This window comes from Armigeres subalbatus, chromosome 3, assembly GCF_024139115.2.
Source record: "Armigeres subalbatus isolate Guangzhou_Male chromosome 3, GZ_Asu_2, whole genome shotgun sequence".
Lineage (NCBI taxonomy): Eukaryota > Metazoa > Arthropoda > Insecta > Diptera > Culicidae > Armigeres > Armigeres subalbatus.
In genome coordinates this window covers 175140596-175167113 of record NC_085141.1, presented here as the reverse complement: position 1 = coordinate 175167113, position 26518 = coordinate 175140596, and the positions used below count along the sequence as shown (strand labels likewise).

General features: G+C 45.9%; 1 protein-coding gene across 3 annotated transcripts in view; it reads right to left on the bottom strand.

The window, feature by feature from the left end:
- LOC134219467 (sodium-coupled monocarboxylate transporter 1-like) overlaps positions 1–26060 on the bottom strand; it is a 31690-nt gene extending 5630 nt beyond the window's left edge. Inside the window, exons 1-9 of one of the 3 annotated variants that reach the window (XM_062698197.1) lie at positions 25695–25964; positions 14904–15194; positions 14683–14842; positions 3377–3442; positions 3240–3291; positions 3104–3171; positions 2888–3042; positions 2195–2825; positions 1313–1849 (exon numbers count right to left, since the gene is read on the bottom strand). In XM_062698197.1, the coding sequence (XP_062554181.1) occupies positions 1421–1849; positions 2195–2825; positions 2888–3042; positions 3104–3171; positions 3240–3291; positions 3377–3442; positions 14683–14842; positions 14904–15172 (1830 nt within the window). In that variant the 5' untranslated portion in view covers positions 15173–15194; positions 25695–25964 and the 3' untranslated portion in view covers positions 1313–1420. Of the gene's footprint in view, positions 1–986; positions 1039–1176; positions 1243–1312; positions 1850–2194; positions 2826–2887; positions 3043–3103; positions 3172–3239; positions 3292–3376; positions 3443–14682; positions 14843–14903; positions 15302–25694 lie in introns of those variants that run through there. The other 2 variants (XM_062698196.1, XM_062698199.1) reach the window with 2 other exon arrangements.
- Between the last annotated feature and the right edge of the window lie 458 nt (positions 26061–26518).

Below are 26518 nucleotides of genomic sequence, written 5' to 3'. Positions count from 1 at the left end.
GATGTATTTAGGCTCCAGGCTATGATAAATCATTTTAACATCTTCCTCTACTCAATAAATCGTCACCACTAAATTGGGTAGTTTGTCTCGCTAATCTAAATCTAAATCAACTGATTGCCAAATTTCTAAATCGTTCTTTATTGAAAACACGTTCAGTTAATCCATGTAACATGTATCCAACTTCAACTTTATTAATTGCCTTCTGAACTATCTTTAGCTGGGTCACTTGCTTGCTGCCGCCACTTGAATAAAATGTCATAAACATTTCCTTTACTAGCATTTGTGTCAATGGATATCGACGTAAAATTTGATTCAAGGTTTAATAGATTTGAAAAACATACGGAAACGATCGAAAATAAAACAAATCAATGTATTTTATTTGAAATCGTTTGTATCTCAGAAACGGTAGCACGTAGAAATAAATTTGCGTACGCCTTTTCCATTGGGAGTTACACGTACTTTCATGAAATCGAATTGATAAAAAAGTAAAAAAAATATTCCGACCATTTTTTAAAAACCGACTTATTTAAAAAAAATCCAACTTTTTGTCGCCCATAGTGCAAAATAATACATATAATATCTGCTACAACATATCAAATTAATTACCTAAGACTTTGCCGAAGACACCAAAACCGATCGGACAAGCCCATTTTCAAGCAATACTTTTTTTTTTGAAAAAGGGCAAGGTGTTTTGCTTGGGCCCTTGTCAAAAGTTTAGCTGGAGTTAAGATGGTAAACCAATTATGCAAATTATGTGTTTTGATCATAAGCAATGTATATGCAAAATTTCAGGAAAATCAAAAAACACAAAATTAAAGTTAATGGAAAAATCGTGATATCAACTTTATTAACGTGTTTTTTGAATTCTAGATTAAGCTCAAGACTTAGCTCAAAACTCTTTTTACGTCATGTGCCGTGACGAAGTGATGAATAAAAAAGTACCGTAAAAAGTAAGTTGAGTGTACCAAAATATCGAATCGACTTACCTTGATTGAATGCTAGAGCCGGCACGTAAATGACAACGGGCATCCAAAGTAACTAAAACAATAAGTCGTTACGCAAGTTATACATATTATAAGAAACAAAGGAAGAATTGAGGCACGTGCCTTATGAATGTTATCTTCCAGCCTCTTTTTGAATGTTCTGCATTTATACTCTATCAGTAAAATTACTTACGCACGCCACCATAAAAAGCAACGATCCAAACATTCGCATCCGTTTGTCAAACCGCATCTGCAAGTACTGGAAGGCACAAAAAGCTAGTTTATATCGATCACGTGAATGCAACACCAAGGAACTTTTTCTCAATCAAACGCTTGAAAGCTTTCTCTCTGTTAGTCCACGCACAAAGCACTCTTTATTCTCCTATAAAATAAAATCGCATTCACACCGAATCACAGTACCAGCACGCTCCATCCGCTCAGAGCTGAATGTCTTTCGTCTCGAACTCGTGTATGACCTCCATCACATGGTTTGCTTTACTCGGTTGATAGTACTTTTGGAGGAACGGCGCCAGCAACTGGGGATCCACTTGGTGCTTTTCGGTACTCGAACTGCCAATAAAGCCCATCAGGATCGAACTCAAATAGCCAATTATCGTCGGAACCATGGACCCGATCAGAGTGTAGTAAAGGAATGACACGTGGTGGAGTGACTTCTGCACCTGTGTGACGACTTCATCGGGAGAAAACGAAACCGTTTTGTTCGACGGAACGAAATCGTATGTGCATCCTTCCACGGTGACTGGTTTTTCGGCGAAAACCATTTCACCGAGTGCGATGGAGACTTGCGATCGAATGACGATGTAGGACATGGTGGCGAGTCCTGCGAAGGTGCCGATAATGGCGCACTGAAATTTAGGTTGAATTTAATGACGAGTAGGTATGACTCTCGGGATGACTGAAAAATACTTCCAAATTTCCATTTGATGTCAGCTAATTGAAAGAACAAATTACACTCATCCATTTTTAATTTTGTTACTTGTTCTAAAAAGAATTATTAATTCCCACAATATATTTAAAGAAAAACAATTGATATTCGAAATTCTTCAAGTAACATCTTCTTGTCCAGACACGTTTTAAAAAAGGATAAAGTGTAATTAATATGACAAATGGAAAAAAAGTACATAGTATCAGTCAACCGAAAAGAGTTGTAATTAACTTTTAGCATCAAATAACACCGGTAGTAGACTTACAGTTCCATTAATCCGGGGGAAAAACATGCCCATGATGAAAAGCCCGAAAAGGGGTCCAAGTGTTACAGGTCCCAAACTCATCGATAGTTGCAGTACGGCTCCCATTTTCTCAACTACAACCACCAACACCACTGCCAAGGCTCCGAAAACAAGCACAGTTACACGCATGAGATATCGCACTTGATTCTCGGTCAGAGGTTGCCTAACGAATGGTTTGCAGAAATCTTCCAGCACAATGGCAGACAAGGAGTTGAGGGCGGTCGACAGTGAGCTGAGGGCAGCACTGAAAATACCAGCTACGAACAACCCTGCAAGGCCGGGATATTTTGACAAAACCTCCATCACAAGCAGTGGCACCAGTTGGTCTTTTGCTTTGGCTAGACCAGTGCTCAGGGGGTCACAGTCGTGGTACATGGCGTAAATAAGTAGCCCATTGTAGCAGCAAAGGGAAAGCACCGCAGTTGTTCCGACAAGGAACAAAATAAGTGCTTTCCGGGCTGTCTTCAGGGTCGGTAGCGATAAATACCGTTGAATCATGTTTTGGTTGGTTGCGTTTGTAGACGTCCAGAAAAATGTTCCACCAATGAACAAGTTCCAAAATGTACTTCTCTCGGTGGGATCTAGATTAAAACTATAGAAAAGACGAATATTGAATCAAACCTGTCTATTGGTTGCGTTATACAACGGACTTACTCTGGTTTGTCGAAACGTTGCCCGGCTGAGTTCCGCTCAATGACTACTCCCAGACCTCCCACATCCATGGTTCCCTTGATAATAACGATAATCATGGCCCCAACCATGATCGTCGTTTGAATCACATCTGTCCATACTACGGCCTTGAGGCCACCCTGTAATCAAAATTTGTGTTTCAGGCCTTTGAGCGAAAAATGTAAAATGGATTGAACTCACCACACTGGTGTAGAAGATGCAAACCAAACACACGATTGGCGTTATAACATGAATATTTACTCCTGACACTAAAGCAAATGAAAAAATAGTGGATAAAATCATGGATTCATGCTAATGGATGTTTAAACATGTTTACCTTGGTTGAAAGCCAAAGCGGGAACGTACACCACAATTGGAAGCCAAAGTATCTAAAAACGTCGATTGAGAAACAAACAAAAAAATCATAATAATGGAAGTTTGGTTATTTAAAAAAAACTTCAAAAGGGCACATACCGATGCTAGAGTGAAAAGGATAGAGCCAATCAGTCGCATCCTTTTATCGAACCGTAGCTGCAAGTACTGGAAGAAGAAGTAATGATTGGTAAAATAGTTTGAAAATGCATTTACGCGTCAAGTGCAAGTAGGCTGTGCGTCCGAACGCATGGCTTAATTTTTATGTGAAGGTTCCGCAAGACGTATTCTGACCAGCCGAAAAGCGGCGGATTCTTCCGAAATTCTGAGAAAGCTGCCCATTCGGACGTGCTTTCGCTCGCGGTTGCATACTACCAACATTTTTATTCGTTTGCTTGTTTCTTTGTGCTGCACTCGAACGTTAGTATGTTCTTTTCCCGCTTCCGTTATGAGAGACACGACGGCTAGCACAATCGCAAACAGGACGCGAAAGCTTACATCGGAAGACTTTGCTTTCGACGAGGAAAACAGCAAGCCATGGCTTTGCCTCTTCTAGTCAAATCTCCGCGGAGAGTTTGGATTGGATTTGGATTGATTTGACTGGATCTGACTGGATCTGGACTGGATTTGACTGGATGACTGGATTGATTTGGACCTGACTTGACTGGACCTGACTGGACCTGGACTGACTCCGACTGGATCTGGATTGACTTGACTGATCTGGACTGACCTGACTGACTGACTGGATTTGGACTGGATCTGGACTGGATCTGGACTGACCTTGGACTGGACCTGGACTGACCTGGACTGGATCTGACTGGATCTGGACTGACTCTGACTGACTGACCTGGACTGATCTGGACTGGACCTGATCTGGACTGACCTGGACTGGATCTGACTGACTGACTGACCTGGACTGACCTGACTGACCTGGACTGGACTTGACTGGATCTGACTGATCTGGACTGACCTGACTGACCTGGACTGGATCTGGACTGGATCTGACTGGATCTGACTGGATCTGGACTGACTGACTGACCTGGACTGACCTGACTGGATCTGACTGGACCTGACTGACCTGGACTGACTTGGACTGGATCTGACTGGATCTGACTGGACTCTGGACTGACCTGACTGGACCTGGGACTGGATCTGACTGACCTGGACTGGATCTGGACTGGATCTGACTGGACTGGACTGACCTGGACTGGACCTGACCGACTGGACTGACTCTGGGACTGGATCTGGACTGACCTGACTGACCTGGACTGGATCTGGACTGGATCTGGACTGACTTGGACTGGATCTGGACTGATCTGGACTGGACCTGGACTGACCTGGACTGACCTGGACCGATCTGGACTGGACTGGACTGACCTGACTGACCTGGACTGGACTGACTGACCGATCATCTGGACTGGATCTGACTGACCTGACTGATCTGGACTGACCTGGACTGATCTGACCGACCTGGACTGACCTGGACCGGATCTGGACTGGATCTGACTGGATCTTGACTGACCTGGACTGGATCTGGACTGACCTGACCGACCTGGACTGACCTGGACTGGACCTGGACTGGATCTGGACCGACCTGGACTGGATCTGGACTGACCTGGATTGACCTGGACTGGACCTGACTGGATCTGACCTGACTGACTTGGGACTGACCTGGACTGACCTGGACTGACCTGACTGGACCTGACTGATCTGGACTCTGGATCTGACTGACCGACTGATCTGGACTGGATCTGGACTGGACCTGACTGGACCTGGACTGGATCTGGACTGATCTGGACTGGATCGACTGACCTGGACTGACCTGGACTGACTGACTGGATCTGGACTGACCTGGACTGGATCTGGACTGACCTGACTGATCTGGACTGACCTTGACCGATCTGGACTGGACCTGGACTGACTCTGACTGACCTGGACTGATCGGACTGGACTCTGACTGGATCTGGACTGGATCTGGACTGGATTCTGGACTGACTGACTGGACTGACTGACCTGACTGACCTGGACTGACCTGACTGGATCTGGACTGGATCTGGACTGACCTGGACTGGACCTGGACTGATCTGGACTGGATCTGGACTGACCTCTGGACCGACCTGGACTGACCTGACTGGATCTGGACTGACCTGACTGGATCTGGACTGGATCTGGACTGGACCTGGACTGGACCTGGACCTGACTGGACCTGGACTGACCTGGACTGACCTGACTGGACCTGGATCTGGACTGGACTGACCTGACTGACTTGACTGACCTGACTGGATCTGACTGACCTGGACCGATCTGGACTGGATCTGGACTGATCTGACCTGACTGGATCTGACTGACTCTGGACTGACCTGGACTCGATCTGGACTGACCTGGACTGGATCTGGACTGACCTGGATCTGGATCTGACTGACCTGACTGGACCTGGACTGGATCTTGGACTGGACTGGACTGACCTGGACTGGACCTGACCGACCTGGATCTGGACTGGACCTGGACTGACCTGGACTGGATCTGACCTGGATCTGGACTGACCTGGACTGGACCTGGATCTGACTGGACTGGACTCTGGACTGGATCTGGACTGACCTGGACTGGATCTGGACTGGATCTGGACTGACCTGGACTGACTTGACTGATCTGGACTGATCTGGACTGGATCTAATCGGACTGACCTGGACTGACCTGGACTGGATCTGGACTGACCTGGACTGACCTGACTGGATCTGGACTGATCTGGACTGGACTGGACTGGATCTGGACTGGACTGACCTGACTGGACCTGGACTGGATCTGGACTGACCTGGACTGGACCTGACTGGACCTGGACTGGACCTGACTGGATCTGGACTGACCTGACTGATCTGACTGGACCTGGACTGGATCTGGACTGGATCTGGACTGACTTGACTGGATCTTGGACTGATCTGACCTGACCTGGATCGCACTGATCTGGACTGATCTGGACTGGATCTGGACTGGATCTGACCTGGATCCTGGACTGACCTGGATCTGGACTGACCTGGACTGATCTGGACTGGATCTTGACTGGATCTGGACTGACCTGGACTGGATCTGGACCGACCTGGACTGACCTGGACTGACCTGGACTGGACCTGGACTGACCTGACTGACCTGGACTGGACCTGGACTGGATCTGGACTGACCTGGACTGGACCTTGACTGGACCTGGACTGACCTGGACTGGATCTGACTGGATCTGACTGGACTGACCTGACCTGACCTGGACCTGACCGACCTGACTGACCTGGACTGGATCTGGACTGACTTGGACTGATCTGGACTGGATCTGACTGACCTGGACTGGACCTGACTGGATCTGGACTGGATGACTGACTGGACTGGACCTGGACTGACCGACTTGGACTGACCTGGACTGACCTGGACTGGATCTGACTGGACCTGGACTGGATCTGACTGATCTGGACCGACCTGGACTGACTGACCTGACTGACCTGACTGGACCTGGACTGGACCTGGACTGGATCTGACTGACCGATCTGGACTGACCTGACTGGATCTGGACTGACCTGGACCGACTTGACTGGATCTGGACTGACCTGGACTGACCGATCTGGACTGGACCGACTTGGACTGGACTGACCGACCTGGACTGACTCTGGACTGGACTGGACTGGATCTGGACTGACCTGACCTGGACTGACTGGATCTGACTGACCTGGACTGACCTGACTGGACCTGACCTGGACTGACTGACTGACCTGGACTGATCTGGACTGGATCTGACCTGGACTGACTGATCTGGACTGACTTGGACTGGATCTGGGACTGATCTGGACTGGATCTGGACTGACCTGGACTGACCTGGACTGATCTGGACTGGACCTGGACTGGATCTGGACTGGATCTGGACTGACCTGGACTGACCTGGACTGATCTGGACTGACCTGGACTGGACCTGGACTGGATCTCTGGACTGACTCTGGACTGACCTGGACTGGACTTGGACTGGATCTGGACTGACCTGGACTGGATCTGGACTGACCTGACTGATCTGGACTGATCTGGACTGACCTGGACTGACCTGACCTGGACTGGACTGACTGGACTGGATCTGGATCTGACCTGGACTGACCTGACTGGATCTGGACTGACCTGGACTGACTCTGACTGACCTGACCGACCTGGACTTGACTGATCTGGACTGATCTGGACTGATCTGACTGGACTGGACCGACCTGGACTGATCTGGACTGACCTGGACTGACCTGGACTGGATCTTGGACTGACTGGACTGGATCTGGACTGACCTGACTGGATCTGGACTGGATCTGACTGATCTGGACTGATCTGGACTGACCTGGATCGATCGGACTGATCTGGACTGACCTGGACTGGATCTGGACTGGATCTGGATTGACCTGGACTGGATCTGGACTGGACTCCTGGACTGACCTGGACTGGATCTTGACTGGATCTGGACTGGATCTGACTGACTGGACCTGGACTGACCTGACTGGATCTGGACTGACCTGACTGACTGGACGGATCTGGACTGGATCTGGAACTGGACCTGACTGACTGACTGGACTGACTCGACTGGACCTGACTGACCTGGACTGGATCTGGACTGGATCTGGACTGGATCTGGACTGGATCTGGACTGATCTGGACTGGATCTGGACTGACCTGACTGGACTGACCTGGACTGGACTTGGACTGATCTGACTGATCGGACTGGACCTGGACTGATCTGGACTGGATCTGACTGACCTGACTGGACTCTGGATCTGGACTGGATCTGACTGATCTGGACTGACCTGGACTGACCTGGACTGGACTTGACTGACCTGGACTGACTGGACTGACCTGGACTGACCTGGACTGGACCGACCTGACTGACCTGGACCGATCTGGACTGACCTGGACTGATCTGGACTGGATCTGGACTGACCTGACCGACTGGACCGGGATCTGGACTGACCTGGACTGACCTGGACTGACCTGACTGATCTGGACCTGATCTGGACTGATCTGACTGGACCTGACTGACTTGGACTGGATCTGGGACCTGGATCTGGACTCTGGACTGACTGGATCTGGACTGACCTGACTGACCTGGACTGGACCTGACTTGACCGATCTGACCGACTGACTGACTTGACTGGATCTGGACTGACCTGACTGGATCTGGACCTGATCTGGACTGACCTTGACTGACCTGGACTGGACTTGGACTGACCTGGACTGGATCTGGACTGGACCTGGACTGGATCTGGACTGGATCTGACCGACTTGGACTGGATCTGGACTGGATCTGGACTGACCTGACTGGATCTGGACTGACCTGGACTGACCTGACTGACTGGACTGACCTGGACTGGACTGACCTGACTGACCTGGACTGGATCTGGACTGACCTGGACTGGATCTGGACTGATCTGGACTGGATCTGGACTGACCTGACTGGATCTGGACTGGATCTGGACCTGATCTGACCGATCTGGACTGGACCTGGACTGGACTTGACCGACCTGACTGGACCTGGACTGGACTTGGACTGGATCTGGACTGGATCTGGACTGACCTGGACCGATCTGGACTGACCTGGACTGGATCTGACTTGGACTGGATCTGGACTGACCTGGACTGGACTGATCTGGATCTGGACTGACCTGGACTGGATCTGGACCGATCTGGACTGACCTGGACTGGATCTGACTGACCGATCTGGACTGACCTGGACCGATCTGGACTGGACCTGACCTGACCTGACTGGACCTGGACTGGATCTGGACTGATCTGGACTGACCTGGACTGGACTGGACTGGATCTGGACTGACCTGGACTGACCTTGGACTGGATCCTGACCGACCTGGACTGGATCTGGACTGACCTGGACTGGACTTGACTGGATCTGGACTGACCTGACTGGATCTGACCTGACTGGATCTGGACTCTGGACTGGATCTGGACTGGACCTGGACTGACCTGGACTGGATCTGGACTGGACCTGACTGACCTGACTGGATCTGGACTGGATCTGGACTGACTTGACTGACTGACCTGACTGGATCTGGACTGGATCTGGACTGGATCTGGACCTGATCTGACTGATCTGGACTGATCTGGACTGATCTGGACCGATCTGACTGACTTGACTGACCTGATCGACTGGATCTGGACTTGATTTGACCGATCTGGACTGACTGGACCGATCTGGACTGGACTGACTGACCTGACTGGACTGGACTGACCTGGACTGACCTGACCTGGATCTGACTGACCTGGACTGACCTGGACTGGACCTGGACTGATCTGGACTGACCTGACTGATCTTGGATCTGGACTGATCTTGACTGGATCTGGACTGACCTGGACTGACCTGGACTGGATCTGGACTGATTTGGACTGACCTGACTGGATCTGGACTGGATCTGACTGGATCTGACTGATCTGAGATCTGACTGACCTGGACTGGACCTGGACTGATCTGACTGGATCTGACTGACCTGGACTGGATCTGACTGACCTGGACTGACCTTGGACTGACCTGACTGGATCTGACCTGGATCTGGACTGGATCTGGACTGACCTGGACTGACTGACTGATCTGGACCTGGACTGACTGACCGATCTGACTGACCTGGACTGATCTGGACTGACCTGGACTGATCGGATCTGGACTGACTGGATCGATCTGGACTGATCTGGACTGGATCTGACTGACCTGACTGGACCTGACTGATCTGGACTGGACCTGGACTGGATCTGGACTGGATCGACTGATCTTGGACTGGACCTGGATTGACTGATCTGGACTGGATCTGGACTGACCTGGACTGGATCTGGACTGACCTGGACTGACCTGGACTGGATCTGGACCGATCTGGACTGACCTGGACCGAACCTGACTGAACCTGACTGAATTCTGGACTGAACCTGACTGACTGGATCTGACTGGATCTGACCTGGATCGACTGACCTGGACTGAGATCTGGACTGGATCTGGACTGATCTGGACTGGATCTGACTGGATCTGGACTGATCTGACTGACTGGATCTGGACTGGATCTTGGACTGACCTGGACTGGATCTTGGACTGGATCTGACTGGATCTGACTGGATCTGGACTGACCTGGACTGGATCTGACCGACCTGGACTGGATCTGGACTGGATCTGGACTGGACTGACCTGACTGATCTGGACTGAACCTGGACTGAACCTGACCTGACCTGACTGAACCTGGACTGAACCTGGACTGAATCTGACTGGATCTGGACTGACCTGACTGATCTGGACTGGATCTGGACTGACCTGGACTGGATCTGGACTGATCTGACTGACTGACCGATCTGACTGACTGGACCTGGACTGACCTGACCGACCTGACTGGATCTGGACTGGATCTGGACTGACCTGACTGACCTGGACTGACTGACTGGATCTGGACTGACCTGGACTGACCTGGACTGACTGGACTGGATCTGACTGACCTGGACTGACCTGACTGGATCTGGACTGACCTGGACTGGACTGGACTGGATCTGGACTGACCTGGACTGGATCTGACTGGATCTGGACTGGACCTGGACTGGATCTGACTGATCTGACTGACCGACCTGACCTGACTGGATCTGGACTGGACTGGACTGGATCTGACCTGATCTGGACTGGATCTGGACTGACCTGGACTGGATCTGACCTGACCTGGACTGACCTGGACTGACCTGGACTGATCTGGACTGGACCTGACTGGACCTGGACTGACCTGACTGATCTTGACTGACCTGGACTGGATCTTGGACTGGATCTGGACTGGATCTGGACTGACCTGGACTGACCTGGACTGACCTGGACTGGATCTTGGACTGGATCTGGACTGGATCTGGACTGACCTGGACTGGATCTGGACTGACCTGGACCGATCTTGGACTGACCTGGACTGACCTGGACTGGATCTGACCTGATCTGACTGGATCTGGACTGACCTGGACTGGATCTGGACTGACCTGGACTGATCTGACTCGACTTGGACTGACCTGGACTGGATTGACTGATCTGGACTGGATCTGGACTGGATCTGGACTGACCTGGACTGGATCTGGACTGGATCTGACCTGACTGACCTGGACTGACTGGACCTGGATCTGACTGACTTGGACTGACCTGGACTGACCTGGATGGACCTGACCTGGACTGGATCTGGATTCGATCTGGACTGGATCTGGACTGATCTGGATTGATTTGACTGATTGATTTGATTGATTTGACCGATCTGACTGATTTGGATTGACCTGGATTTGACCTGACCTGACCTGACTGATTTGGATTGATTTGGATTGATTTGGATTGATTTGATGGATTTGGATTGATTTGGATTGGTTTGACTGATTTGATTGATTTGGATTGATTTGGACTGGATTTGGATTGATTTGAATTGGATTTGATTGATTGGATTGGATTGGATTTGGATTGGATTGGATTTGATTGATTTGGATTGGATTGGATTGATTGGATTGGATTTGATTGGATTGGATTGATTGATTGGATTGGATTTGGATTGGATTTGGATTGGATTTGGATTGGATTTGGATTGGATTTGGATTGGATTTGGATTGGATTTGGATTGGATTTGGATTGAATTTTGATTGGATTTGGATTAGATTGGATTTAGATTACATTTATATTGGATTTAGGTTGGATTAATATTGGATTTGAAATGGAGTTGGATTGAATTTGAATTGATTTTTTTAATTTTTTAATCATAAGATTTTTGACACGGAATAGGAACGAAAGTATGAATCACGTTTTATTTTTCGCGACCCACAGATTGGAAACCCATGTTTTAAATCATTATTCTGGTATTAAAATCATGTTGTCGAGACAAGTTTATTTTGGTGTGTAGTTTTCAATCATTACCGGTTGCTCAAATGCAACAAATGTTCACCTTTGTTACATATAAATAGCCCAGAGGAAAAAACAAGCATTGCATCCTATTCTAAAAGATTTCTAAAGAGAGAAGAAGGAGAATGTGAGGTTGGAGTAAAATGCCTTAAACGTGTGCCTTAAATGCCTTAAACTTCAGCGTGTCAATCGGAGAGGAGCAAGCCGTGACTTCTGCCTCTTCTGGTCAGATCTCCGCGGCTTACACACGCATCCACGGAGCGTCGCAGTCATAATTTTGTTCCTGTCGAACATGTGACGCGACCAAAAGAAGCTGTTCGCTCGGTGCCCCGAGTGTAACTTTCGGCTTTGTGTCGAGTTCTACACGAACGATGTACCTAGCAGTGAAATGGTCATTTGACCGAAAGGGCCATATGGCCGAACATTAGTGAATGTAAAGTGAACGACATTTTTAGCAATATAACCCATTTAGTAAACGACATTTACGGTCATATGATTCAATCGACCAAATGACATTTTCGACTACCTGGCCTTTTCTATCAAACGACCATTTGAGTCGAACATTACTTTCGGCCGAATTCCCTATTCGACCAAATTATTTTTGACCATATGACATGATCAGCCGTCAAAAGACCATTTTGGTTTATCTTCATTTTCGGCCAAATTACGTATTCGACCAAATGACACGATCGGCCGAATGTCCCGCTCTGCCAAACGACCATTTCGGTTTAATGGCATTTCGGCTTAATGGCCTATTCAACCAAACGTCTTTTTCGCCAAATGACCGGTTCGGACAAACGACATTCTTGGCCTTGTGAAGTGTACTGCAGAATTACATTTTCGACCACATGGCTATTTCTGCCAAATGACATTTTCAGCCAAACCTTTTAGGGCCAAATAACCGTGTCGGCTAAACGTTCAATTCGGTAAAATGACTTTTGGCCAAACGTGTTATTCGGCCAAGTGGCTTAAGGCCAAATGGCTTTCGGCCGAATGACTTTCCGCCAAACGACCCTTCTTCTTCGAGACGTCCCCGAGCAAAGCTTGAGAGCAAAGCGATAACTAATTTTGTTTCTGTGGAATTGCCTAATTTTGATAACCCAGGTTGATATCTTTTTGGTCGTTTAACGGTTGAAAGATCAAAATCTACAGCAGAAAAATCTTACTGTGACATCAAATCGAAAACTATTCCTGTTATCGATGAGAGCAAATCTAAAACTAATTTTGATATTGGTTCTGATAACAAAATAAGTACACAGTTTGCTGTCAGATCATACAATTTAGAAATCTACAGCAAAATGAGATCAAAATATGTAATCAATCATGATGATTCATATTTGAAAACAAATTATGATTTAAATTTGATGTCAAAATCAAAATGTGATTTCTATATGCTCTCATGATGTTTTCAAACCGTCTCCGATTCGACCACGGAAATCGTATTTTTTTTCATGAACGCTCGATGTACCCGGTACGGCGGAGACCACACAGTAGTAGAATGTGAACAGATGGAAGAAGCGGACTTCAAAGGCGCTAACTATGGGAACAAGCACTGTGCAGGACCACCACGAAGCCCTGCCCTAAGCATGTGGAGTTGTGTGAAATCCGCAAGAAGGTCTCTCCCACGAACCGTTCAAACCGTAGCTCTCCTCCCCAACATGAAGATCGAAATTTTCCAGCAATTTCACCTCCTCGGCGACCAATCCCAGTCCTTCCACTGCAGGAAAGGCAACTGTCCTATTCATCATCGAATGGCCCACGCTCCCTCTCCCTGAATCTCGCCAACTACAAGATGAGCGAATTCTAGCCCCGAAAGATTCTGCACATGTCTACACGCTGAAGCAGCTGACTCCGATCTTCAGCCAACTTGCAGCTCGTTTACGAAGCTGCAATTCGTATCTCGACCAGATCTCTGGGGCCTTTTGTCGTTGGAACAGGCTTCTAGTTCAACTGGAACGCCTGCTGGATTAAAAGAATAGTAACCGAGCTCGAGCTCCTCGAGGAAAAGAAGATCGACGACAATTCCGGATTGCAGCCTGGTGAAGTTGGATCAGCACATAGCCTGCTCAATCAGAAATATCTTAACAGCGTGGATCATTAGTTCTCCTGGTAGGTATTTCATTAACGCTAGAGGCTTTGATGTTTTTCAATCAGTCTATCTCCTATTGAATTTTCCAAAAATACGTAGCTGTGAATCTTTTGCCCTGCGTGCGTGCTCATGCTCACGGAACCGTCACCATACCACCTCGACCTTCAAGACGATAGTAGACTCAAATAACATTACATTTCTTCGGGGGTCTTTGGTCTATAAAGTCAGTATTAAAGTCTAATTGGTAATGGCGTAAACACTAGAGAGAAAGAATTCTGATAATACAACGAAATAGAAAAAAAAACGTACGCATTCGCGCATAAGTTCACATGTACAAAAGTCAACTCTTCATATCTAACTCAATCCATACAAGCTTTTACTTAATGATTACGATTTAATTTATAGATAGGACATATTTACCTCATATGCTGATGTTATCTGCAGATCGTGGAACACCGGCAAGAAAATGTAGTGCATCGCAAATCCCATGAGAACCACAGCAACAACAATGTAACAGTATTGAGTACCATACACGTAGATTTCGGTCGATGTGCCCAGAAGCGAAATACCGGAGATCCAGCTAAAATGATCAAGTTATTATAATCAACCAGAATCCCGTTGCACAATGAAGTGACTCTTACCTGGCCACCAACGACACGGCAACAGGAAAAATCTGCATCTTCCTCCCGCCAACCAAGTAATCCAGAGCTTCCGAGTCCCGTCTGGCCGTTTTACGGTTTTTGTGTTTCTGATGATCTTTGTAGCCGAAGTAGATTCCAATGAAAATGCAGCTCACCAACATCAGTACAAACACCAAATAATCCGGCCAGTTGAATCGCTGCAGCGATCGACTGAGGTCATCCACATTCTGACCATGTTCGGTGGTCACCGTTGAAGGGCTCGTGTCCATCGGCGAAGGGGTTCGTGCACGTCTGCGTGGATGGAATAATGATTTCCTTCTGTACTGCAGAGACAGCTGATCTGCAGATGATAATGACCACCCCTAGGAGATTCACATGTGCAGATAACGGGTACTTGCCTGCGAATGTGAATATTTGTAAAACGACACGGTTTTATATTTGCAGTAGGTATCTGAGGAACCTAGATAAAAAGCATGATTTATGTTTTGTACTCGGCGTCACAGCCATATCATCGACGTCACACGACTCTATTTGTTTGCATTTTAATATAAGCTTTATTTATACATATCACTATAAACATTTTTTTTTGTCAAACAAATGAACAAATGATCTCCAAGTACTATTTGGCGCTGTTGTTAACAGCTATATGCTATACTTGTCGAAAACGCTGATTCTCAAAGATAAGCATGGTGTCAACCAATTAATTATTCATGTTAGCCATCTTAATCTTAATTACGGGGTGAAAAGTGGAAAGTCCACATTTAGTTAAACTTGTAACTAAGATCGGGGTCACATTCAATTGTGCTTCGAAATGTGCGGGAATTTATTTCGCTTACTTATTATGATTCAATTCGCATAATACATGGGAAAGGTAGGCCGACCTACAAGCAAAAGGTAATCAATTCCAACAGAAAATTACGCCATTGCCTGTATAAATCTGGCATGCAAAATAAGTATAGTAAATTTTCGTCAAAAAAGCTGTCTGATAGACTGAGTTGATTAATCGAATAAATTAATTATTCTATAGTTCTTTGGTAAGATAATATCTACTATCAAGAAGCCTTTTCCTAGACATTCTATATACTCATCACTCAGTGACAATACTCTTCAAAGTTAGGAATTTAGAGCATTTGACACAAATTAAGCCAATGTTGTCTGTTTTTCGAATGTTATTGGTGTTCGGCTGATCGAAATATTCAGCCAACTAATCCCTGAAACCAGTTTAGGGTGCCCACATTTGGAAGGTGAGATATCTCTCTCATGTCTCTCTTACCCAACAACCAGAATGCATGCATAATAGAATTTGTAATTCATCATGCGATGCCTATGTACATGAATTTCATGGCTACTTCAACGGCTGGCTTGAAGGGTTCGCCATAGAGCTGGCCTAGCTCGTGGTTCATACTTCGCCACCACACACCGTCTTCTTGCACACCACCAAAGATAGTGCTAAGCACCCGTCTCTCGAATACTCCGAGTGCTTGCAAGTCCTCCTCGAGCATTGTCCATGTTTCATGTCCGTAGAGGACAGCGTTTTGTACATGACACATTTGGTGCGGGTGTGAATCTTTTTTGAACGCAGTTTCTTCTGGTGCCCCTAGTAGGTCCGACTTCCACAGATAATACGCCTTCGTATTTCACGACTAACAATATTGTCAGCCGTTAGCAAGGATCCAACGTAGACGGATTCATCGACCACCTCGACGGTATCCCCATCTATCGTAACAGTGTAACACTGCTTCCCAGGCGGGCCCTGTCGCGCTCGGTTCTGCCCACGATGCATTCACCACCAGTCCAACTTTTGCTGTTTCACGTTTCAGGCAGGTGTACAGTTCTGCCACCTTTGGAAATGTTCGGCCGACAATGTCCATGTCATCCGCAAAACAAATAAATTGACTGGATCTGTTGAAAATTTTATCCCAGCTGTAACACCCGGATCTCCGCATGATACCTTCTAGCGCAATGTTGAATAACAGGCATGAAAGTCTTGGTACAACTTGGATAGTTGCCCAATTCATCGCTCCCACTGTTGCAAGATGTCTGTCGGAATAATATCATCCCATCCGACTCGAGCTCTCCACAGGTCTCCAGGTCCTGGATAATCAACTTTTCGTGAATGGGTAGGTTTGAAATAAGGGCGAGCGGGTAAAAAAAAGATGCTCGTCGCAAATCTCAAGATGCTTCGCTTTGTCGTAATGGTCAGCAACTTCACGGAATACACGAACACATCTCCGTCCGGCAACAAGCCCATACCCAAAACACGTTCCACTTGGCCTCCTTATCAACGGTGAAATGTTTCGGCGTTTCCGCCGCTATTTCGCCCAGAATTTGCAACACTTTTATCGAACTCGATCGCCAATTGCGTAGCTCAAATCCGGCTGCTGTACATACCATACATACCGTACATCCGCTGAGAGCTTCGCCATGTCCTCTACTGTGTCGCAACTGTCTACATAGGTAGTCATCCAAAAACTGGTTTTCTACGACTGCAGTAGCCGCTTCCGGAAATTGATCCTTCCACTTCATCGCGTTCGTATTTTTCACAAAGTTCGCTGAACAGGGCGAACAAGTCGACCCAAATATAGCCACATCCATCACAAACACCTCAGGCTTCTTCAGTGGGTCACTTCTGTACAGAAAACGTTGAACTTGACAATCTTTTTTTCTAATTCTCGACTGGTGATACATTCCACGAATCTCACCTACGATCGCTATTTGTTGTTGTCGGAAACTGCACAATATGGATGACAACGACGAAAAAAGGGCCGGTCCTTTTAGCAACATGTCGTTTAGGTACACTCCATTTCACGGTGTAAAAAAATTGATTATTATCGAAGTTTCATGTACCTCTGATTTTTTTTCACAGAATGTTAGACCAGGTCATTAGAAATGAGCCTGGGGTACCTGTACCCCTGGGGGTACCTTCGTTGTCCCTGGAGGGTAACTCGGACAAAAATGCGTAATGGCGGATGTATTACAATTCCAATCCAAACTTATTGATAGAGTTTAGTTATTTTAATAATAAAACATTGTCTTGTACATTTTGATATGCATCAGTAAATCAAAGATTTTTGAATCCTCAGTGTATTAAGGGCTGTGGACAATAGTTCAAAAGAAAATACCCTCGAATAAACAAAGTTTAAAATGTTCAGTGCAGTCTACCTAATCGGAATGTTGAATAATATGTTTAGAATATGCTTTTGAACTAAAACCTTGAGTCTAAAGGTCCGGGAGCAATCATTTAAAAAGCATGAAGCCATTTTTCCGAGAAGCTCATTTTCTTCTTTGCAAAAGGATTGGAAGCATCCTTCTATGATTCTCGGAACCCCTTTCCAAGCAGCTCGGAAGCCTGCTTTCAAGAGGCTCGGATGCCTCTTTCTCGAAAACCTCCTTTCAAGAGACTCGAATCTTTCTTTCAAGATGCTTGAAAGTCCCCTTTCAAAAGGTTTGGAAGCCTGTTTTTAAGAGGCTTGGAAGTCTTATTTGAGGATGCTTGGAAGCCTCCTCTTAAGAGGCTATGAACCCTTCTTTAAAGAGGCTTGAAAGCTTGGAAGCCTCCTTCCAAGAGGGCCTGGAGCCTCCTTTCAAGAGGCCCGGAAGCCTCCTTTCAGTAGGTCCCGGAAGCCTCCTTTAAAGAGAGCCGGAAGCCTCCTTTAAAGAGAGCCGGAAGCCTCCTTTAAAGAGAGCCGGAAGCCTCCTTTCAAGAGGCCCGGAAGCCTCCTTTTAAGAGGCCCGGAAGCCTCCTTTCAAGAGGCCCGGAAGCCTCCTTTCAAGAGGCCCGGAAGCCTCCTTTCAAGAGACCAGAAGCCTCCTTTCAAGAGGCCCGGAAGCCTTCTTTCAAGAGGTCCGGAAGCCTCCTTTCAAGAGGCCCGGAAGCCTCCTTTAGAGGCCCGGAAGGCTCCTTTCAAGAGGCCCGAAAGCCTCCTTTCAAGAGGCCCGGAAGCCTCCTTTCAAGAGGCCCGGAAGTCTCCTTTCAAGAGGCCCGGAAGGCTCCTTTCAAGAGGCCCGGAAGCACCCTTTCAAGAGGCCCGGAAGCCTCCTTTCAAGAGGCCCGGAAGCCTCCTTTCAAGAGGCCCGGAAGCCTCCTTTCAAGAGGCCCGGAAGCCTCCTTTCAAGAGGCCCGGAAGCCTCCTTTCAAGAGGCCCGGAAGCCTCCTTTCAAGAGGCCCGGCAGCCTCCTTTCAAGAGGCCCGGAAGCCTCCTTTCAAGAGGCCCGGAAGCCTCCTTTCAAGAGGCCCGGAAGCCTCCTTTCAAGTGGCCCGGAAGCCTCCTTTCAAGAGACCCGGAAGCCTCCTTTCAAGAGGCCCGGAAGCCTCCTTTCAAGAGGCCCGGAAGCCCCCTTTCAAGAGGCCCGGAAGCCTCCTTTCAAGAGGCCCGGAAGCCTTCTTTCAAAAGGCCCGGAACCCCCTTTTCAAGAGGCCCGGAAGCCCCCTTTCAAGAGGCCCGGGAGTCTCCTTTCAAGAGGCCCGGAAATCTCCTTTTAAGGGGCCCGGAAGTGTCCTTTCAAGGGGCCCGGAAGTCTCCTTTCAAGAGGCCCGGAAGTCTCCTTTCAAGAGGCTCGAGGCTTGATTTATAAACTTACAGAGTAATGAAAATTCAAGCCACCTTTATGGAGAACCATATATCCCTTTAGTTTCAGGTCCATTTTTTATCGATGTGTTGAGTTACGCTTGTTTTAATTTACAGCCAAAAAATAGGGGGTACCTCAACTAATGCAAAAGATCGAAGGAGTACCTCCTTTCAAGAGGCTCGGAAGCCTCCTTTCAAGAGGCCCGGAAGCCTTCTTTCAAGAGGTCCGGAAGCCTCCTTTCAAGAGGCCCGGAAGCCTCCTTTCAAGAGGCCCGGAAGCCTCCTTTAGAGGCCCGGAAGCCTCCTTTCAAGAGGCCCGGAAGCCTCCTTTCAAGAGGCCCGGAAGCCTCCTTTCAAGAGGCCCGGAAGCCTCCTTTCAAGAGGCCCGGAAGCCTCCTTTCAAGAGGCCCGGAAGCCTCCTTTCAAGATGCCCGGAAGCCTTTCCAAGTTTACGTGGGTTCGTTACAAGTCCGGGTGGGAGATACTATGTCCGGTTCGGATCACTTTCTTTTAACTCCTGGGACGTAACTTTATGGGCGTAACTTTTGCTCTGGTATTCGGTAGGCCAGCCAAATAAGGGAAATGGCAAGATAGTTCTCCATACTTCAGTCATTGTACTGGAAGGTTCAGCTGGCGAACGGTGCTTATGCCGGTCGACGAGAAACTTTTAATGCTTTCTGTCCTAGAAATCTTCAGGTTGACCATTCTGGATTCTACTTCATGGCGCGAAACCTTCGCCGCCAGGATTCAATTGATCTGCGATTTCTTTTTCGATGAGCGTTGACGAGGAACCTTCGTCAAGGAAGGCGAACGTAGAAATTTGGACTTCTTTACCGTTCAAAACAACCGGGGTTATGTGGAATATCGTTGCACTTTTAAGGTGAAGGTGGGTTGAGTACCAAAACAAAGCTTTGAAAGTATTGGTACAATAAAAACTGGCATATACTGTAGTAGTATTGGTGTCGTATTTATAGAAAAACAAAGAATATTAGTAGGGTGGTTTAAAAAACGACCCAGCTTCACCACGCTCACTCGATTCCGTCCCATGTTCCGAGTGTCCTCCAAAAAACGATTTTAACAAAAACTGGTTGAACACTAGCCGGTTCAAGTTTGTATGAAAACTAGTATGAGAAACTAAACCTTTCATTACACTAGCTACACCGCCTCCTCTCCAAACGATGGCGAAAAAAGGACCCACATAGCCTAAAGCAACATTCCGGAGATTTCACTGAACGAAAACCGCACCGCAGGAAAGATCTATTGATTATGTAACGCAAAAAATAGCATTTTATACCCCGCTCACCCCAATATCACACTTTTTGTATGAAGTATCTGCCCCTGGTGCGATAGATATCACAATCAAGTTCCGGCTATTTTGTTGAATTACACGTTTCACTGATGCCTTCTGAGAAGCCTAATTATCATGCTAAAGATTCGAAAACTCGATTTAAATCGACTCCCAACCATTGAAACGACCATTCAATGTCCATTGCCTATGGAATTAAAGCTCTTTAATATTTCATTCAGTCATATGGTTTCCCCCATCGCCAGCCCCCAATGACGGAGTTCCACAATCAAAATAATGTAAAATTCAACCTTGCCATATCAACTGTCATACAAACCTGAAACGACCTGTGCACGGTAAGGCTCTATTCAAACCAACCCAAACCATCGGATGACACCAAAATTATGAATCAGCGCGGTGGAGCAAAATCATTTTTTGAACCACCCTATGTATTAGTTTGCTGCTGCCGCTGCCGGTGTTTACATTCGCTCCGCGGTCAGTTTTTAATCGTTTTTTCGGGCAAAAATAGCAGTTTATGTTAAGTTTCCATTTCAAACGAGTGACTGATTTCAAAAAGTGATGTTTAATTTGCATTCTATCAACATTTCGGGCTGCTCATGTGCGAAGAAGTGAGTGAAATCTTGATGTTTACAATGCCCTTTGAGAAGAAGTGAAGTGCAGTGATCCTGAGCAGACGAAAATAGCTCAATAATATCAAATGTTGATTAGATAGCAAAATGAACACGATTGATACAAGATATAAAAGATCAGACGACAATATCAATATTTTGCACCAAAATATCATGAGGAGATTAAGTTTTGCTATTTGTAATAACCGGGAAGACTATAATAGCTCATTGACAGTAAAACGTGATATTGATAAAAAAAACTTGATATGAACTTGTTTGAAATAAGAGTAAGAATAACAAGCGAAAATAGCAAAAATTAGCACCGAAATATCAGGTTTTGTCATTAACAGGAAATTATTGATATCTTGAGCTATTAGTTTGTTCTTGTTAATAGCAAAACCTGACATTTTTATGATATTTCAATGCATTTTTTTGTTTTTTCGCTTGTTTTTTACTCTTATTTCAAACAAGTTTATATCATGTTGTGCTATCAATATCACGGCTTCTACCCGGGAAGTGATCAATATCATGTGCCATTAGTTTGTTCTTATCCATAGCATATCTTGATATTTAAATGATATTTTGGTGCAAAATTTTGATAATGTTGCCTGTTCGTTTATCTCTTATATCATTCAAGTCCATATCATGTTTTGTTATTCCGTTCATGGCTTCTGCCCGGGATAACCCCACCAAATCGCGAACGGCTAATAAATTAGCACGAAACTGCTGATTTATGATATAGTTCGATCCGAAATAGATAGGACTCTATGGAGAAACATGTTCATTATCACGGGAAGTGAATAAATATGCTGTGAACAGGTTAGTAATTTGAATATTATACTTTTGTTCGATGCTGTTCGATGCATTCGAATGTTGGTGGGAGAGGAGTGCAAGCTGGAAGCTGGAGTTGTGGAAGCTGCTTATGAAAAGTGACCATTTTTCAGGGCTCCTATAATAAAAATTGGAGCTGCTTAGGCACCACTTGTCTAGCGGACAGTTGTCGCTGAAACTGTCCCCACATGGCCTGCTGATTTTGCAACTGCTGCAGCTCGGTAACGTACGGCTCTGTCTGTTGCTGTATCGATACGCGCGACAATATTGTATGATGTACCGAACTGTTAGGCGAAGATATCCCAGGATCGGTTTGAGGGGGTGGTGGTGGTGGTGGTGAAGGGGTGTATGACATCGAAGCTCGGAATACAGATGGTGGTAACGATAATCCATCTAATTGATCGTTCAATGTTCTCACTTGTTTCGATTGTGTGTGTGTTGCTGAAAAGACAACGCCTGTATCATCGATGGTAGTGGCGTACTTGTTCGCCGCTCGGTTGAATAATTGCACGATTACTCTTGCGACGGTTGCGACATCAGCACCGGCGGGGGAGCGACGGCGGTGATACCAATGTATGGATTTCTTGTGATGGTCTCATCGAAGTCGTTGTAGGCAATTCAATACTCGACGTTATTGGTCTACCTGTCTTCGACAATAGGAACGATTGTGTTGGAACTGTTACTTGAGAAGTTGGCGGCTTGGACATTGTTATTGGCTATGGGAACAAGATGGTGAGTGGAGGCAGTCGCGGGACTAGTTTTGAAAGTATCCAGCTTTTTACGCTAGCCATAAACTGTATGGTCACCCCTACAAGAAAGGCGACAAGCTGGAGTGTGAGAACTTTCGAGCGATCACCATCCTTAATGCCGCCTTCAAAGTGATATCCCAGATCATCTTACGTCGTCTGTCGCCATTAGTGAATGAGTTCATGGGAAGTTATCAAGCCGGCTTCGTGGACGACCGCTCGACAACGGACCAGATCTTTACTGTACGGCAAATCCTTCAAAAATGCCGTGAATACCAGGTCCCAACGCACCATCTGTTCGTTGATTTCAAGGCGGCATACGACAGTATAGACCGCGTAGAGCTATGGGAAATTATGGACGAGAACAGCTTCCCTGGGAAGCTTACCAGACTGATCAAAGCAACGGTGGATGGTGTGCAAAACTGTGTGAGGTCTTGGGCGAACACTCTCGTTCTTTGTGAAATGATTCCGGATAGGGACACGGCAGGTATTTTCGTCTGTTCGTCATAGTCTCGAAAACCAAAAAAAGAGACGTTTTTTTTTTGTAAAACTTATACGTACCAAATCGTAAGCTCAGGAGAAACGTTCTGCTATAGTGGAGTTCTAGCAAATGTACGTTGTTTTTAGTCCCTACGACGATGGACGGAAATACCTGCCGTGTCCCTAGCTCCCATTAGCTCTAAAGCCCTATAAGATCAATTATTTTGAAATAACACACAGTTAAATTATTGGTCTACGTAGTTCGGCAGTGCTGGCAGAATAAACCATTTTTTGCAAATGGTTTGAACACTCAATCTTCGAAGCGTTATAACTTTTTTCGTGGACGATCCAGCAACGTGCCTTCTTCGGCAAAGTTTTTCGGCATCCTTTGGGTTATACTTTAACGCAACGTGCCATTTGATTTACGATGAACTGAAACCTCTAGAAGTAGAAATGCAAAAATATACGTTTTCCCATACTAATTTCCATACAAACTTCAAACGCGATGCGGAAAGCGAGGAAGCAACCAATCGGTCCCAGATTCTGCACAGTTGTTCAGGACCCAGAATGGCTTCGAAAAACCATTGATTTGAAAAAATGACCATGATGCCCCACTCTAATGTATATAGCTACAGTAAGGGTTCATTCACAAATTACATAACGCTGAAATAGACCATTTTCAACCCCCACCCACCCCCTCGTAACGTGTTTTGTATGGAAGGGTTCTAAAATTTGTATGGGCCGTAACGCTCGGACAGACACCCTCCCACCCCCTAAAGCGTTATGTAATTTGTGAATGGGCCCTAAGGTGGCTCAAATTAGTATGGGAAAAACTTTTTTCAATTTTTTTGATGGGCCGCCCTCTTATTCGGTTCTATTTGATGCCTTGATGCTCTGGGCAAAATTTCAGCCAAATCGGTCAACGTTTGGGCGGTGCTAAACTCGTTGGAAATTAATATGCAAAAATGTATGCAGAAACATCCAAAATCAGTGAATTGCAGTTGGACGGCACAAATTACGATGAAGAACTATGATACTCATTCAGATCTTGAAGAATTTATTACAGAATGTTATGCAGAAAACCGCGAGAAAATTAGACTCTGCCCGGCTAAGTTATTAGCATTTCTCTGAAGTGGGGTTTGAGCAAATTTCGTTTCTTTCACCTTTGAAAAGAAATAAATTCACCCCTCCAACATTCCAGTAAAATGCTAATAGCTTCGCCTAAAAAACTCTAATCTTCTCGCGATTTTCAGCATAACATTCTGTATTTAATTCTACAAGAACTGAATGAGTATCATGGTTCTTGATCGTAAATTGTGCAGTCCAACTGCAATTTACTGTTTTTGGATGTTTCTGCATACATTTTTCCATATAAACTTCCAACGAGTTTAGCACCGTCCAAACGTTGACCGATTTGGCTGAAATTTTGTCCAGCGCATTAGGGCATCAAATAGAACCGAATAAGAGGGCGGCCCATCGAAAAATTTGAAAAAGTGTTTTTGAGCCACCATAATGCTACAGCTAGGAATACCCTTCCAGTAGTTCGGTGGTTAAAACATATTATATACAAATAAATAAAATAAATTAATAAATAAATATACATTATTAAATATTAGAAAAGATTGATTTTTTGGATGGTTTCGAGAATAACAGATACAATATCAACAGTTTTTCGAAAGATCAAGCCCAACCAGCTTTCAATAACGATCAAACAAGTTATTAAAAGGTTGTGGTTATGTCTAAGTCATGCTTACAGATTTTTGGATGACTTTGGTCAAAACACTACCAAGAATACTGATAACTACTACTGTCCGCATATGATTTAGTATCTTCATAAGAATAACAATGTTTCCAAAACTATGGCAAAGCGCTGTTCAGAGTTTTGGATGGAGATTGCACCATATGAGATAAACTGTTTGGAATTTTCCATTATCTTACTGGGAAATATGACACTGTGACATGCGATTGATAAGATTATCATTGTTCCAACACTATTTAACAAAATAATCATAACGAAGGTTTATTATGTTCTCAATGAGATATTTTGCGAAATTATTGCACTTTCGTAAGTTGACGTTCTGAAACGTAATATTTTCCAATTCAATATGAATTCTGTAGGTATCTGCCATCGATATTCATAAACAAAGACTTATATACAAACACTAATATGATTTGAAGGCAATTTAACATGTTTATGATATTTTTGAATGAAATACTAGCACGTTTGTATACAATTTCCTAGCGATCGTTACCTGCACAGACCCACTTTTCCCCACACTCCCCTTTAAACTTGGATCGGTCGAAACTTCAAATCTTCAATTCCGCTTGCTCACTGCACACTTTTCGAAAACGTTTTGTCCGTCCCGACGAGTGTTCCCGTTCAAACTAGACTGCTGCACTAAGCACCACCCGCCGTCGGTTTGGTGGCAGTCAGCATCTCCGTCGTCGATCCGTGTGTGGACCGACGCGTCAGGCCGTTTGATTTACGAAAGTTTGCCAACTGTCGTGATAAGGCGCGCGACACTGTCTCCGGTGGTAAATTATGATCGCCGACTGACCTATCTCCTCGTGTCAACACTATCCGTTGTCTGCCTTAGTTCGCCGTTGCACGAGTGTAGAATGCACAAAAAGAAATCTAGGGGGAAGAACTATTTCGTTAATAGGGAGATTATGGCAAAAGATCTTTCACTGTTTGTCGGAAATGGGAACCGTGTCGGAAACTTTCATTTCACCCCATTTTGGGTCGGAAATTTTGGAGTTGATGTATCACCCGGAAGATTCACTACAATGAGATGATTGGGCTGCATTGAAGTGGTGCACTTTATGCTTTAGAACAGGCCTTCCCAACCTGTTCAAGCCATGGGCCAACTTTCATAAGTAACTAGTCGACCCGGCAGACGTTGTCCTGCATAGTAGGCGAAAATATGCGTTCTGAACTGCCCAGGCGAAATTCATATACAAATCTGAATTTCAGTTTTTTACGATTTACTCAACTTAAGTCGTGATTTTCGTAAGAAGAAATATCATATAAACCCGTCGGAAACAATAATGAACATATCTGCTGAAGGAATGAAGA